This window comes from Nycticebus coucang, chromosome 17 (genome assembly GCF_027406575.1).
Source record: "Nycticebus coucang isolate mNycCou1 chromosome 17, mNycCou1.pri, whole genome shotgun sequence".
In the NCBI taxonomy this organism is placed as follows: domain Eukaryota; kingdom Metazoa; phylum Chordata; class Mammalia; order Primates; family Lorisidae; genus Nycticebus; species Nycticebus coucang.
Window position 1 is genome coordinate 30,880,194 of NC_069796.1, and position 13,151 is coordinate 30,893,344.

Genomic DNA, 13,151 nt, shown 5'->3' on the forward strand with positions numbered 1-13,151 from the left:
GTGGTTTTGATTTGCATTTCTCTAATTAGGGATGATGATGAGCATTTTTTCATATGTTTGTTAGCCATTTGTCTGTCTTCTTTAGAGAAGGTTGTATTCATCTCTCTTGCCCAGTGGTATAAAGGATTGTTGGCTCTTTCTAAGTTTATTAATTTGAGTTCTCTGTAGATCCTAGTTATTAAGCTTTTGTCTGATTCAAAATATGCAAATATCCTTTCGCATTGTGTAGGTTGTCTATTTGCTTTGGTTGTTATCTCCTTAGCTGTAAAGCTTTTCAGTTTCATTAAGTCCTATTTGTTTATCTTTTGTTGTTGTTGCAATTGCCATGGGAGTCTTCCTCATAAAGTCTTTCCCCAGGCCGATAGCTTCAAGTGTTTTCCCTACACTTTCTTTGAGGATTGTTATTGTTTTGTGTCTTAGATTGAGGTCTTTTATCCATCTTGAATCAATTTTTGTGAGTGGAGAAAGGTGCAGTTCCAGTTTCAGACTTTACATGTGGATAACCAGTTCTCCAAGCACCTTTTATTGAATAGGGGTTCTTCCCCCACAGTGTATGTCCTTGATTGGTTTATCAAAGATTAGGTGGCTGGGAGATGTTAGCTTCATCTCCCTGTTTTCTATTCGGCTCCAGATGTCTATGTCTCTATTTTTGTGCCAATACCATGCTGTTTTAATCACTATGGCCTTGTGGTACAGCCTAAAGTCTGGTAGGCTGATGCCTCCAGCTTTGTTTTTATTACTAAGAATTAGCTATATGGGTTTTTTCTAATTCCATGCAAAATGAAGAATTATTTTTTCCAAGTCTTGAAAGTATGATGTTGGTATTTTAACAGGAATGGCACTGAATCTGTAGATTGCTTTAGGAAGTATAGACATTTTGACATTGATTCTTCCCAGCTGTGAGCATGGTATGTTCTTCCATTTGTTAATATCTTCTGATTTCTTTTCTTAGGGATCCTAGTTTTCTTTATAGAGGTCCTTCACCTTTTTCTGTGAGGTACATTCCTAGGTATTTCATTTTCTTTGAAGCTACTGAGAAGGGAATTACCTTCTCCTCTTGGTTATTATTGGCATATACAAAGGCTACTGATTTGTGGACATTGATTTTATATCCTGAGATGTTACTGTATTTTTTGATCACTTCCAGGAGTCTGGTGGTTGAGTCTTTGGGGTTCTCTATAAGATCGTATCATCAGCAAAGAGGGACAGTTTCACTTCCTCTGCTCCCATTTGAATGCCCTTTATTTCCTACTCTTTTCTGATTGTATTGGCTAGAACTTCCAGCACTATGTTGAAAAGCAGTGGTGATAGAGGACAACCTTGTCTTATTCCAGTTCTGAGTGGAAAAGCTTTCAGTTTTACTCCATTCAGTAAAATATTGGCTGTGGGTTTGTCACAGATAGCTTCAATCAGTTTAAGAAATGTGCTGCCAGTGCCTATATTCTTCAGAGTTCTAATTAGAAAGGGATGTTGAATTTTATCAAATGCTTTTTCTGCATCTATTGAGAGGATCATATAGTCTTTGTTTTTGCTTCTGTTGATACAATGAATTACATTTATGGATTTGCGTATGTTAAACCAGCCTTGCATCCCTGGGATGAAACCTACTTGACCGTGGTGTATGACTTTTTTTATGGTAAGCTGTAATCTATTGGCTAGGATTTTATTGAGTATTTTTGCATCTATATTCATTAGTGAAATTGGTCTAAAGTTCTCCTTTTTAGTTGGATCTTTTCCTGGTTTGGTATCAGGGTGATGTTTGCTTCATAGAACATGTTGGGGAAGATTCTATCCTCCTCAATTTTTTGGAATAATTTCTGCAGTATGGGAATAAGCTCTTCTTTGAAGGTTTGATAGAATTCTGGAGTAAAGCCATCTGGACCAGGGCATTTTTTTTTGTTGGGTCTTTGATCTCAGTGCTTGAAATTGGTCTGTTCAGAAGATCTATTCCTTCTTGATTAAGACTAGGGAGGTGTGATTCCAAGTATTAATCCATTTCCTCTACATTGCCAAATTTCTGGGCGTAGAATTTCTTGTAGTATTCAGAGATAATCTCATTTATCTCTGAGGCATCCCTTGTTATTTCCCCTTTATCATTCCTGATTGAGGTTACTAAAGCTTTTACTTTTCTATTTCTAGTTAGTCTGGCCAAAGGTTTATCTATTTTATTTACTTTTTCAAAAAACCAACTTCTTGTTTCATTAATTTTTTGAATGATTTTTTGGTTTTTAATTTCATTAATCTCTGATTTAATTTTGGCTATTTCCTTTCTTCTGTTAAGTTTAGGGTTAGGTTGATATTCTTCCAATTCCCTAAGATGGTCTGTGAGTGTGCTGATGCGCTCTCTTTCTGTCTTTTGAAGATAGGCATCTAGTGCTATAACTTTAGCAGGAATAAACTTATGTGGCAATATACTTTCTGGACACCGGGTGGCGCCATGAGTGGTTCCCAGGCTTTTACTGGTTTTCTAGCTTAGATTGTTCTTGGTGGTTGCCCATTTACCAGGTTGGCACTCAAGTCCCTGCACAACTGTGATTTCACAGATCTCAAAAAATCTTCAGAGGCAGGTTTCACAAATTCCCCCTGCAACAGTTCCTGTGAAATGTGGGATATCCTGGGCCTGTTCCCAGTGGAGGATGACTCCCCGCAAGTGGAACTCAGACTACAGTGCCTCGCCTATGGAAAAAGGCGTGCACACACAGCTGTCTCACAAATTTTATAACAATGGCCGCCTGCTATCCGGGAACTTTGCCGGCATGAATGTCTCACCACTGTCAAACCATGGCAGAGCCAATCCAAATAGCACCCCACTCTGGTCACCAAATTCTGCTCAAGAGTCTACACTTTACCAATCTTTCCACACAACACCTAGCTTCCCCAAGAACTGAAAGCTATAATGGGCTTCTGGGACCTCCATGGGGGAGATGGCTGGCAGAACCTTGCCTGGCAGTCTCGGCAGCCTCGGATTACACTCCAAGTCCAGTAATCCGCCACATTGCTGCACATCCCAAACTGCCACTCGGCGAATATTCCACATCAGTTATGATCTAGCCCACTCGCTCTCACCTGTTGTTCCAGGACAGCTGAGCTAAACATCTTTCCCATCTGCCATCATGCTCCGCCCTCTTCTTTTTTTTTGAGACAGATTTTCACTATGTCACCCTCAGTAGAGTGCCATGGTGTCACAGCTCACAGCAACCTCTAACTCTTAGGCTTAAGTGATTCTCTTGCCTCAGCCTCCTAAGTAGCTGGGACTACAGGTGCCTGCCACAATGCCTGGCTATTTTTGTTGTTGTTGTTGTCATTGTTGTTCAGCAGGCCTGGGCCAGGTTCAAACCCATCAACCCAGTGTATGTGGCCAGTACTCTAACCATTGAACTATGGGAGCCAAGCCAGGGACAAATCTTGAAGACAGTATGCTAAGTGAAACAGGACAGACACAAAAGGACAAACACTGAATCATTCCATTACATAAGATACTTAGGGTAGGGGGGAGGTTAGGGTGGAGGGAGGGTAATGGGTGGGACCACACCTATGGTGCATCTTAGAATGGGTACAGGCAAAACTTACTAAAGGCAGAATACAAATGTCTACATACAATAACTAAGAAAATGCCATGAAGGCTACGTTGAACGGTTTGATGAGAATATTTCAGATTGTATATGAAACCAGCACATTGTACCCCTTGATTGCACTAATGTACACAGCTATGATTTAACAATAAAAAAAAGATACTTAGGGTAATAAAATTCATAGACAGAAAGTAGAATGGTTGTTTCCAGGAACAAAGGAAAGGGAAGAACAGGGAGATACTGCGTAATAGGTACAAAGTTTCAGTTTTGCAAGATGAAAAAGTTCTAGAGATGGATGGTTACAGAACATAGTTAATGTTACAGAACTGTAGACTTAAAAATTGGTTAAAAGATAAATTTTGTTATGTATATTTTACCATAATTTTTAAAAAATAAATTCTGATAAATGTTACAACATGGATAAACCTTGAAGACTTTATGCTAAGTGTAATAGTCACAAAAGGACAAACACTATGACTTTACTTACATAGAGTATCTACAACCATCAAAGTCACAGAGACAGAAAGTAGAACAGTCGTTACCAGGAACTAGGGGTAAAGGTAATGGGAAGTTAGCATTTAATGAGTACAGAATTTCTGCTTGAGATGACGAAAAAGTACTGGAGATGAAGTGATAGCTGCACAACATGAATATATAATACTTAATGTCACTGAATCGTACACTTAAAAAATGGCTAAAATGGTAAATCTTATGTATATTTTACCACATCAAAAAATGTAGGCAGTACCTGTAGCTCAGTGGCTAGGGCGCCGGCCACAAGCACCGATGGTGGTGGGTTTAAACCTGGCCCTGGCCTGCCAAACAGCAATGACAACTACTACTACTACTACAACAACAAGTAAAAAAAAAAAAAAAGTCAGCAAAATGAAGTTATGCACTTAACATTAGCATTAACTAAGAAACGAAAACTATTTAAAACATACTGGCTATAAATACCACCTAGTGGTCACAGATGAAACACCAAACTTCATTATCTAAGTGAGAGTTCACTTACTGCTATTCCTCAATAATCTTACCCAAGTTTACTGAATCAGCACCTTTTCCAAACATTTGTAACATTGCCATCACTGGCTTTCACCTCTAACCTATTCCGTTTCCCCACACACTGCAAAGTTGCAATTTCAAAGCCCTCCGTTTATGTGGTATACAAAAGAGAAAGGGTTTGTCACTAGCAAGAGGATACAGGGAGTCATTGAGCACTTAATGATAACTGGGAGCTTCTTGTCTTCATGAATAAGATATTCAAACTTCCTTTCTAACATGATGCTGTTAGAAAAGAATTTCCAAAATAGAATCTCATGTTTAAATTTAAGTATGAAAGCGTATTTTTAAGGCCACACAATGTATTTTTATTTACAGCAAACTTGGTTTACCCAGGACTGTTTAGTATCTTTCTTTACTTCAAACATAGTGAACTGGTATTGATCACAAAGCCAGGACACTGGTCATTTTCACCTAAATACATTCATGGAAGAATTTCCTCTTGTACAGAGACAAATAAGAATTAACTACTTAGACTGGGTATGGTGGCTCACACCTGTAATCCTAGCACTCTGGGAAGCCAAGGCAGGTGGATTGCCTGAGCTCATGGGTTCAAGACCAGCCTGAGCAAAGGCAAGACCCCATCTCTAAAACTAGCTGTTGTGGCAGGCATCTGTAGTCCCAGCTACTCAGGAGGCAAAGGCAAGAGAATTACTTGAGCCTAGGAGTTTGAGGTTATTGTGAGCTATGATGCCACAGCATTCTACAGAAGGTAATAAAGTGAGACTCTGTCTCAAAAAAAAAAGAATTACTTAATAGGCAGACATGTGAAATCTATAAAAGGTCATGGGAATAAGGATGGCGGTTTAAGTTAATTTTTTTAAAAACCACACACACCAATATTATGTAATTTAACTGAAGCTTAATATGAAAATGCTAAAGTACCAAGTTACTTTCCAGAAATATTCTTTTAACTACCAATATCAGAGGCACAAAAAAATCCCATTTAATAGGTGGTCTTTGTTAGGACATTTAGGGATTAAACATATTTTTAGTCAACAGAAAGATTAATATTTTGAGAAAAAGTTACCTTCTTCAAGCTTTTTTTTCAGTTCTTCTATTTCTTTCTGAAACTGACGAAGCAGAGCATCCTTTGGATCTTCATTAATTCTAGCTTTATTTTTAATATTCTTAGCACGGTTAGCATACCGTAATGTACTGATAGTTTCATCATAATTGTAATCTGCTGGCCCAATATTTGCACACTGTTGAATTAGAAAAAAAAATTTACACTTGACACAGTTAAAATTAATGCTGCCATTAAAAATATATTTAAAAAAATTTGGAGGCCAGGTGCAGTGGCTCATGCCTCTAATCCCAGCACTCCGGGAAGCTGAGGCAGGTGGATCCCTTGAGCTCAGGAGTTTGAGACCAGCCTGAGCAAGAAAGAGCAAGACCCCATTTCTACTGAAAATAGAAAACTAGCCAGGCTTTGTAGCGGGCACCTTTAGTCCCAGCTACTTGGGAGGCTGAGGCAAGAGGATCACTCAAGCCCAAGAGTTTGAGGTTACTGAGAGCTATGATAGCTATGACACCACAGCACTCTACCCAGGCTGACTCTGTCTCAGAAACAAAACAAAACAAAAAATATATATACATATATAAATTAAAATTAAAATTTAAAAAAAATTTTTGGAGCACATATGCACCCTAGCTTTCTTGAAAAAGAAAGTGTCAACCACATGTGTTTCCAAATGACACTGCTGTGGGCTAATGCATATGATATACTACAGCAAGGACAGCCACACATTTTAAAAAGTAAAATAATCAATAGTTTTTTAAATGTTATACATGTCAAATATTGGCATAAATTGGAATCTTAAATTTGTCTGATGTTTAAGTATACCACCAATTAAGTCTTACCATCATGGTTTTTGAATTTCCTCCTAAAGAATCCTGAAGAAGACGTGTCAACTTAGAGTTGCGATAAGGCACATGAGTGCTTTTTCCATCGACCAAGGCAGAAATTACATTACCAAGGGTGGAAAGCGAAAGATTGATTTTTGTAGCTTCCTTTAGGCGTTGTCCAGTAGCTCCAGTTTTTGCTTGTCTTTCTGAACCCTAGCAATAAGTAGAGATAAAAGTAAAGCTAAAATTAAAAAATACAGACTGTCCTACCCAAGGTTTTAAAAACAGTAACTCAACAGTAAGAAAAATCTGATACATTATCTGAAATTCACATCAAAATAATATAGGAAGGTAAGAAGTAGGTAAGAGTAGATGAAGCAAGATTAGCCATGAGCCAATACTTCTTAAAGTTGTGTGATAGGTGAATGGGGGATCATTGTACTATTCCATCTACTTTTGTACGCCTTTGAAATATTCCATAATAAATAATAAATTAAACACACACAAGTAACAACTTAAAAATCATATGTAAATCATACCTTTCACTTTAATTCTTAATAATTTATGAAATACAAGAGTATTCCTTAAGTAGTATCCTATTACTTACAGCAAGATCTACAAGGTGGAGCTTCCCCATCCTGACATGCATATTCCCATCAACACCCTTCTCACTGCATTCTATAGTAATAGTAAAGATGGCGTGAGAACGGGAACTATGTTCATTCATATTAGTTGCACCAACAGAACCTTTAATAAAGAAGGAAACCATTTAGAAGTGGTATACAGAATGCCTTTAAAAATAATTAAATATCCAGAACACTCTAAGATGCCTAATTTTGTCACTGTCAGTGGCCAGAGAACATCGCCAAACCACAAAAACACGAATGTATACTTAGCTATTATATAAAATTTCTTACACTTTATGTTGATACCAAAATAACTGGTAATGTTTCTCATACTAAAGACATAATTTTAGCACTAAATAATTTCAATCCCAAGTATTATTGCCTAAAAAATTAACTAATTTACACTAAAAAAATACATTGTTAAAATTTTGGAAAAATTACGCTGATTCGGCTATATCCAAAAAGAATTATGTTCTGGGCATCTAAACCACATGACTACACAGTACTTCTCTATGCAAACTTTGATTTTATAAGTTAAACATTAAAAGGGTATTCTTTATTAGAATATAACTACATTAAAAGTCAGACAACTAGAATGTAAATTGCACTGATAAAGAAAAGCCTAATGATGAAAAATTAGTGAAAGAAAATGCAAGGATTTGTGATTTGATATATACTTTTTAATTTTTTTAAATCAAATTATGAATTTTTTTCCAAAAATATAGAGAGCTATTAAATTTGATACCACTTCAAATCATCTGATCAGTAGTGATACACATACATATTTTCACAGAGGACAATCTTTGGTCCTTATTTATCTTTTTTTCCACTTAACATTATTTCCTATATATAGTTCCATGTTAAAATACCTTAAAAATTTTACTGAAATTTTTTTTGCTATTCCCTTACTATAAAACATTTGGGACTGTTTGCTATTTAAGACTCTCATAAGTGATACTAAGCATCTTTCAAAAGTGAGCATCTTTCAAAAGCTCCCTTCCTTCTCTTTGGGGTTATTTCCATGGAATATATTTTCCAAACTGAAATTATGAGGTCAAAGGATAGGAACAGTTTCATAGGTATGTGGATTATCATACCACACTGTTGGCAGTGTTTTTCAATTAGAGACGAGAAAGAAATTTTTTTGAAAAAAACATACTTAATATTTTAATACCTGTTGTTTTTGTAATGTAAGTAAAGTATGCTATTTATGATTGTGATTTTTCTGTATTTCTAGTTATAAAAATAAAGCGCAATGTAACAGACATGCTGCTTAAAGCGACTTACGTTCAACTTTACAATCCCTAGGAGGAAATAGCTAATAGCAACCAAATAGACTCAATTTCTAACTTACTAACATATCACATAATGGAAACAAAAAACACCTTTACAATATTTATTTTGAAAAAAGAAAAGCAAATGTTCGTTTTTTCAAAGAGTATGAAAACAATTTGTCCTATAAATATGCCCGCATACGTATAAACTCGTGTACAAGAATATTTACTGTAGTATTGCTCATAATAGCAAAATTGAAAACAACCCCAAAGTACATCAATAAAAGATTAATAATGATATATCTATCCAATGAAATACTATATAATTATTTTTAAATGTCTATATATGTGCTAATATATGTTCATGTGAAATGATCTCCACGATAATATTATTGAGTGAATAAGAGTATGCTGTTATCTGACTAAAAAAGAAAGAAGACAAGCATGCGCTCCCTAAAAATATACACACATCTGTGCACATACAGACGGTATTAAGGAGTGTATCTTCCACGAATAACATCCATATCTTTTGCTGATTTTTCTAAGATTTGGTCTTTTTCTTATTAGTCTGTCTCTGTCTTTCTATTACTTAGTTTATAAGAATGTAATGAATTTTCAAATTTTTTCTTTAATTTCCTTGAGTTTGATAAATCAATAGTCAAGTCATAAAAAGTTTCAAAAATTTAATTTCCTATTTTTTATCTTTTAATTTCTAATTACTATTTTTTTTTTTTTTTTTTTATAGAGACAGAGTCTCACTTTATGGCCCTCGGTAGAGTGCCGTGGCCTCACACAGCTCACAGCAACCTCCAACTCCTGGGCTTAAGCGATTCTCTTGCCTCAGCCTCCCGAGTAGCTGGGATTACAGGCGCCCGCCACAACGCCCGGCTATTTTTTGGTTGCAGTTTGGCCAGGGCCGGGTTTGAACCCACCACCCTCAGTATATGGGGCCGGCACCTTACCAACTGAGCCACAGGCGCCGCCCAATTTCTAATTACTATTAATAACATTACTTGAACTATTTCAAGGACACGTATATATTAGTTATTGATTAACTTTCTTACTCTTTAGATGAAAACTTAGAAAAAAGTTACTAAAAACAATGCAATTTTTAAAATTTATGTTGTTTTTCTTGTCAGCAAAATGGAGGCAGTACAGTTCCTGGTTAATGCAGACTAATGGTATAGGTCTTAACACTCATTCTACCACTAAGAGGTTACATGAAGTCCTACCTTATACAGATTACTTTAACTAAGTCTCAGTTTCTTCATTCCTAAAGTAGGAATGTTATAGCATCATAGTCTCTTATAAGAATTAAAATAGATCATTCTTATAAAGTACTTAACACAAGCACTTTCCACTCACTAAGTGCTCAATAAATGTTATCGATATTATTATAGTTAACAAGGAACAGCTACAGGAGAGTTTCAAGGATTACCATTATTAAAAGGACACAAAATTTTGGTCAACATGGAAAATGATCTGTGATATTTTTTCATTTATATAGGCTTGCTACATAGTAAATAATCAAAGGGGAATGGTTTTTAAGAAATCTAAAAATCCAGTCTTTTCAGGGTAAAACATCATACCAGTTTTGTTTTAAACCATCCGACTCAACACACAAATGTTTAATCACAATTAAGGGCACTTACGGTTTTTGTGGCCTAGTGTCATAATTCTATCCATATCATCAGCATTATTTACCACATAAGCTGATAAATCTTTGATATAAACTCCCACATCAGGTCTTTCTTTAACCTAAAAAAAAATAAGACTTTACATTTATATCAATAACTCTCGCAAAATTTTTACTAAGCATCCACCATGTGTTAGACACTTTACTAGATGGTGGGATACAGTAATGGTGTATCCCAGTAATGGTGGGATACAGTAAGATGGACACAGTCCCGACACTCACAAAGGTGACTATCTAGAGGGAGAACACACAAATGAATTATTACACACAAAAATTATTTTATTTGTTGTGATGATGCCATGAAGAAAAAGTACAGGACAGTATGGGAATATATTACAGAATACTAAGGTAGTAAAGTAAAGATAAGCTAAGTTTCCCCAAGATAATGTTTAAGCTAAAACTAGAAGAAGAAATATGAGATAAATAGTCTGGGTTGTGGTAAGAGGAGGAGAATATGCGCTAAGATCCTGAAATTAGAAAAAACTAGGCACTTTAAAAAATAAAAAAACAAAACAAAAAAGACAGGATAGCTGGAGAGAGCAGGAAATAGGTATAATATTTACTTGTACAGACAGGCAGAGACAATTTAAGAATGGTTACTGCTCTTTGTTTTTTATTTTTGAGACAGAGTCTTAATTTATTGACTTGCCCTCAGTCAAGTGCCATGGCATCATAGCTCAAAGCAACCTCCAACTCTTGGGCTGAAGCAATCTTCTTGCCTTAGCTTTTCAGGTAACTGGGATTACAGGTGCCTGCCACAATGCCCAGCTATTTTTTAGAGACAGGGTCTTGCTGTTGCTCAGACTGGTCTCAAACTCATGAGCTCAAGCAATCCACCTGCCTCAGCCTCCCGGAGTGCTGGGATTACAGGCATGAGCCACCATACCCGGCCTTGGTTACTGGTCTTTTTGCTAACAGTAATTTAGAGAATTTCAAGCAGCTGAGTGAAATAATCAGCTTTACGGTATCTATGTCAAAATACTATCTTTCTGTGAGTTATAAGAACTTTTACCAAATTTAAAGAATGCATTTAGGATGGTTTTACCTAAAATACAAGTGGTGCTAAATACACAAAATTCACTATGGAGGGCCCAAGGAATCACCTCCACAAGCCCAGAATAAAATGAAATTGAGGCAGAAGTCTGTGGCTGCCAGGGGGGGAGCCATTCCATGGGTATTAAGACCTCACAGACATAGAAGACAAAAAAACTTTGAAAAACAATTCCAGAGACAAAAGTCACAAGAACAGACATGACATTCTCTGTGATTATTTTCAATCTAGTTGGGATTTGTGTTTGTCTGTGTTTCATAAGATATATTTACAAATTAAGAAAAATCATCCTGGCTCAGCGCCCGTAGCATAGTGGTTACGGTGTCAGCCACATACACCAGGGGTCCTCAAACTGCGGCCCGCGGGGCACATGAAGCGGTGTGATTGTATTTGTTCCCATTTTGTTTTTTTACTTCAAAATAAGATATGTACAGTGTGCATAGGAATTTGGTCATAGTGGTTTTTTTTAACTATAGTCTGGCCCTCCAACGGTCTGAGGGACAGTGAATTGGCCCCTTGTTTAAAAAGTTTGAGGACGCCTGACATACACCAAGGCTGGTGGGTTCGAACTCAGCCGGGGCCAGCTAAGCAACAATGACAACTGCAACAGAAAGATAGCCAGGCATTGTGGCCGGTGCCTGTAGTCCCAGCTACTTGAGAGGCTGAGGCAAGACAATCGCTTAAGCCCAAGAGTTTGAGGTTGCTGTGAGCTGTGATGCTACAGCACTCTATCAAGGGTGACATAGCAAGACTCTGTCTCGAAAAAAAAAAGAGAAAAATCATCCTTTCTGTCATGGGATATAAAGCCCCTATTTTATTAGCAATGTGCTGCTCTCTATAACTGTGGGTTTTAAGACTGTGCTCTGAAAAGCTGTAGATGTCCACAACAGTAGCACTGAAGGGGCCATGTGGAAGTTTAGGGTTCTTCAGGCCCAGAGAAATTCTAGAAAGACCTTCACTTTCATGAAATTTGCACAATAAGCTTCCACAAAGGTTTGGTCTGATGAAAGTGGGTTGTTTTTTCTTTTAGTTTTTTTTGGGGGGGAGTAGGGGGTTGGCTTCATTGAGAGTACAAAGAGTTAGGTTACACTGATTGCAGTTGTTAGGTACAGTCCCTCTTGTAATTGTCCTGCCCCTAAGAAGTACACCATACACCATGACCCCCCATCCCCCTCCCTTCACCCCTCTCCCCCATCCCTTATTCCCCTATCCCATCCCTTGTATTAGATCATCTACTGTCTTCATATTAGAATTGAGTACATTAGATTCTTGCGTCTCCATTCCTGTGATGCTTTACTAAGAAGAATGTGTTCCACCTCCATCCAAGTTAATACAAAAGATGTAAAGTCTCCATGGTAAACATATACCACAGCTTGTTAATCCATTCCTGGGTCGGTGGGCATTTAGGCTGTTTCCATGTTTTGGCAATTGTAAATTAAGCTTTAATAAATAGTCTAGTGCAATTGTCCTTATGAGAAAATGATTTTTTTCTTCTGGGTAGATGCCTAGTAATGGGATTGCAGGATCAAATGGGAGGTCTAGCTTGAGATCTTCGAGGATTCTCCATACTTCCTTCCAAAAAGGTTATATTAGTTTGCAGTCCCACCAGCAGTGTGAAAGTGTTCCCTTCTCTCCACATCCACTCCAGCATTTGCAGCTTTGAGACTTTGTGATGTGGGCTATTCTCACTGGGGTTAGCTGATATCTCAGGATAGCTTTGATTTGCATTTCTCTGATAATTAGGGACGATGAGCATTTTTTCAAATGTTTGTTAGCCATTCATCTGTCTTCGTCAGAAAAGGTTCTGTTCATATCTCTTGCCCAGAGGTAGATGGGATTGTTTACTTTTTTCTGTTGATTAATTTGAGTTCTCTATAGATTCTAGTTATCAACTCTTTGTCATATTGATACCCTGCAAATATCTTTTCACATTCTGAAGGTTGTCTTTTTGCTTTGTTGTGTCCTTAGCAAAAGCTTTTCAGCTAAATTAAGTCCCATTTGTTAATTTTTGTTGTTGCAAAA

At 36.9% G+C, this 13,151-nt stretch overlaps 1 protein-coding gene across 3 annotated transcripts in view; it reads right to left on the minus strand.

Annotated features, from left to right (window-relative positions):
* Positions 1-13,151, minus strand: part of KIF3A (kinesin family member 3A) — a 58,586-nt gene that overhangs the window by 27,240 nt on the left and 18,195 nt on the right. For all 3 annotated transcript variants that reach the window (XM_053566985.1, XM_053566987.1, XM_053566986.1), the window contains exons 5-8: positions 10,035-10,140; positions 7,090-7,229; positions 6,498-6,695; positions 5,665-5,839 (exon numbers count right to left, since the gene is read on the minus strand). In XM_053566985.1, coding sequence (XP_053422960.1) covers positions 5,665-5,839; positions 6,498-6,695; positions 7,090-7,229; positions 10,035-10,140 — 619 coding nt within the window. The remainder of the gene's footprint in view (positions 1-5,664; positions 5,840-6,497; positions 6,696-7,089; positions 7,230-10,034; positions 10,141-13,151) is intronic.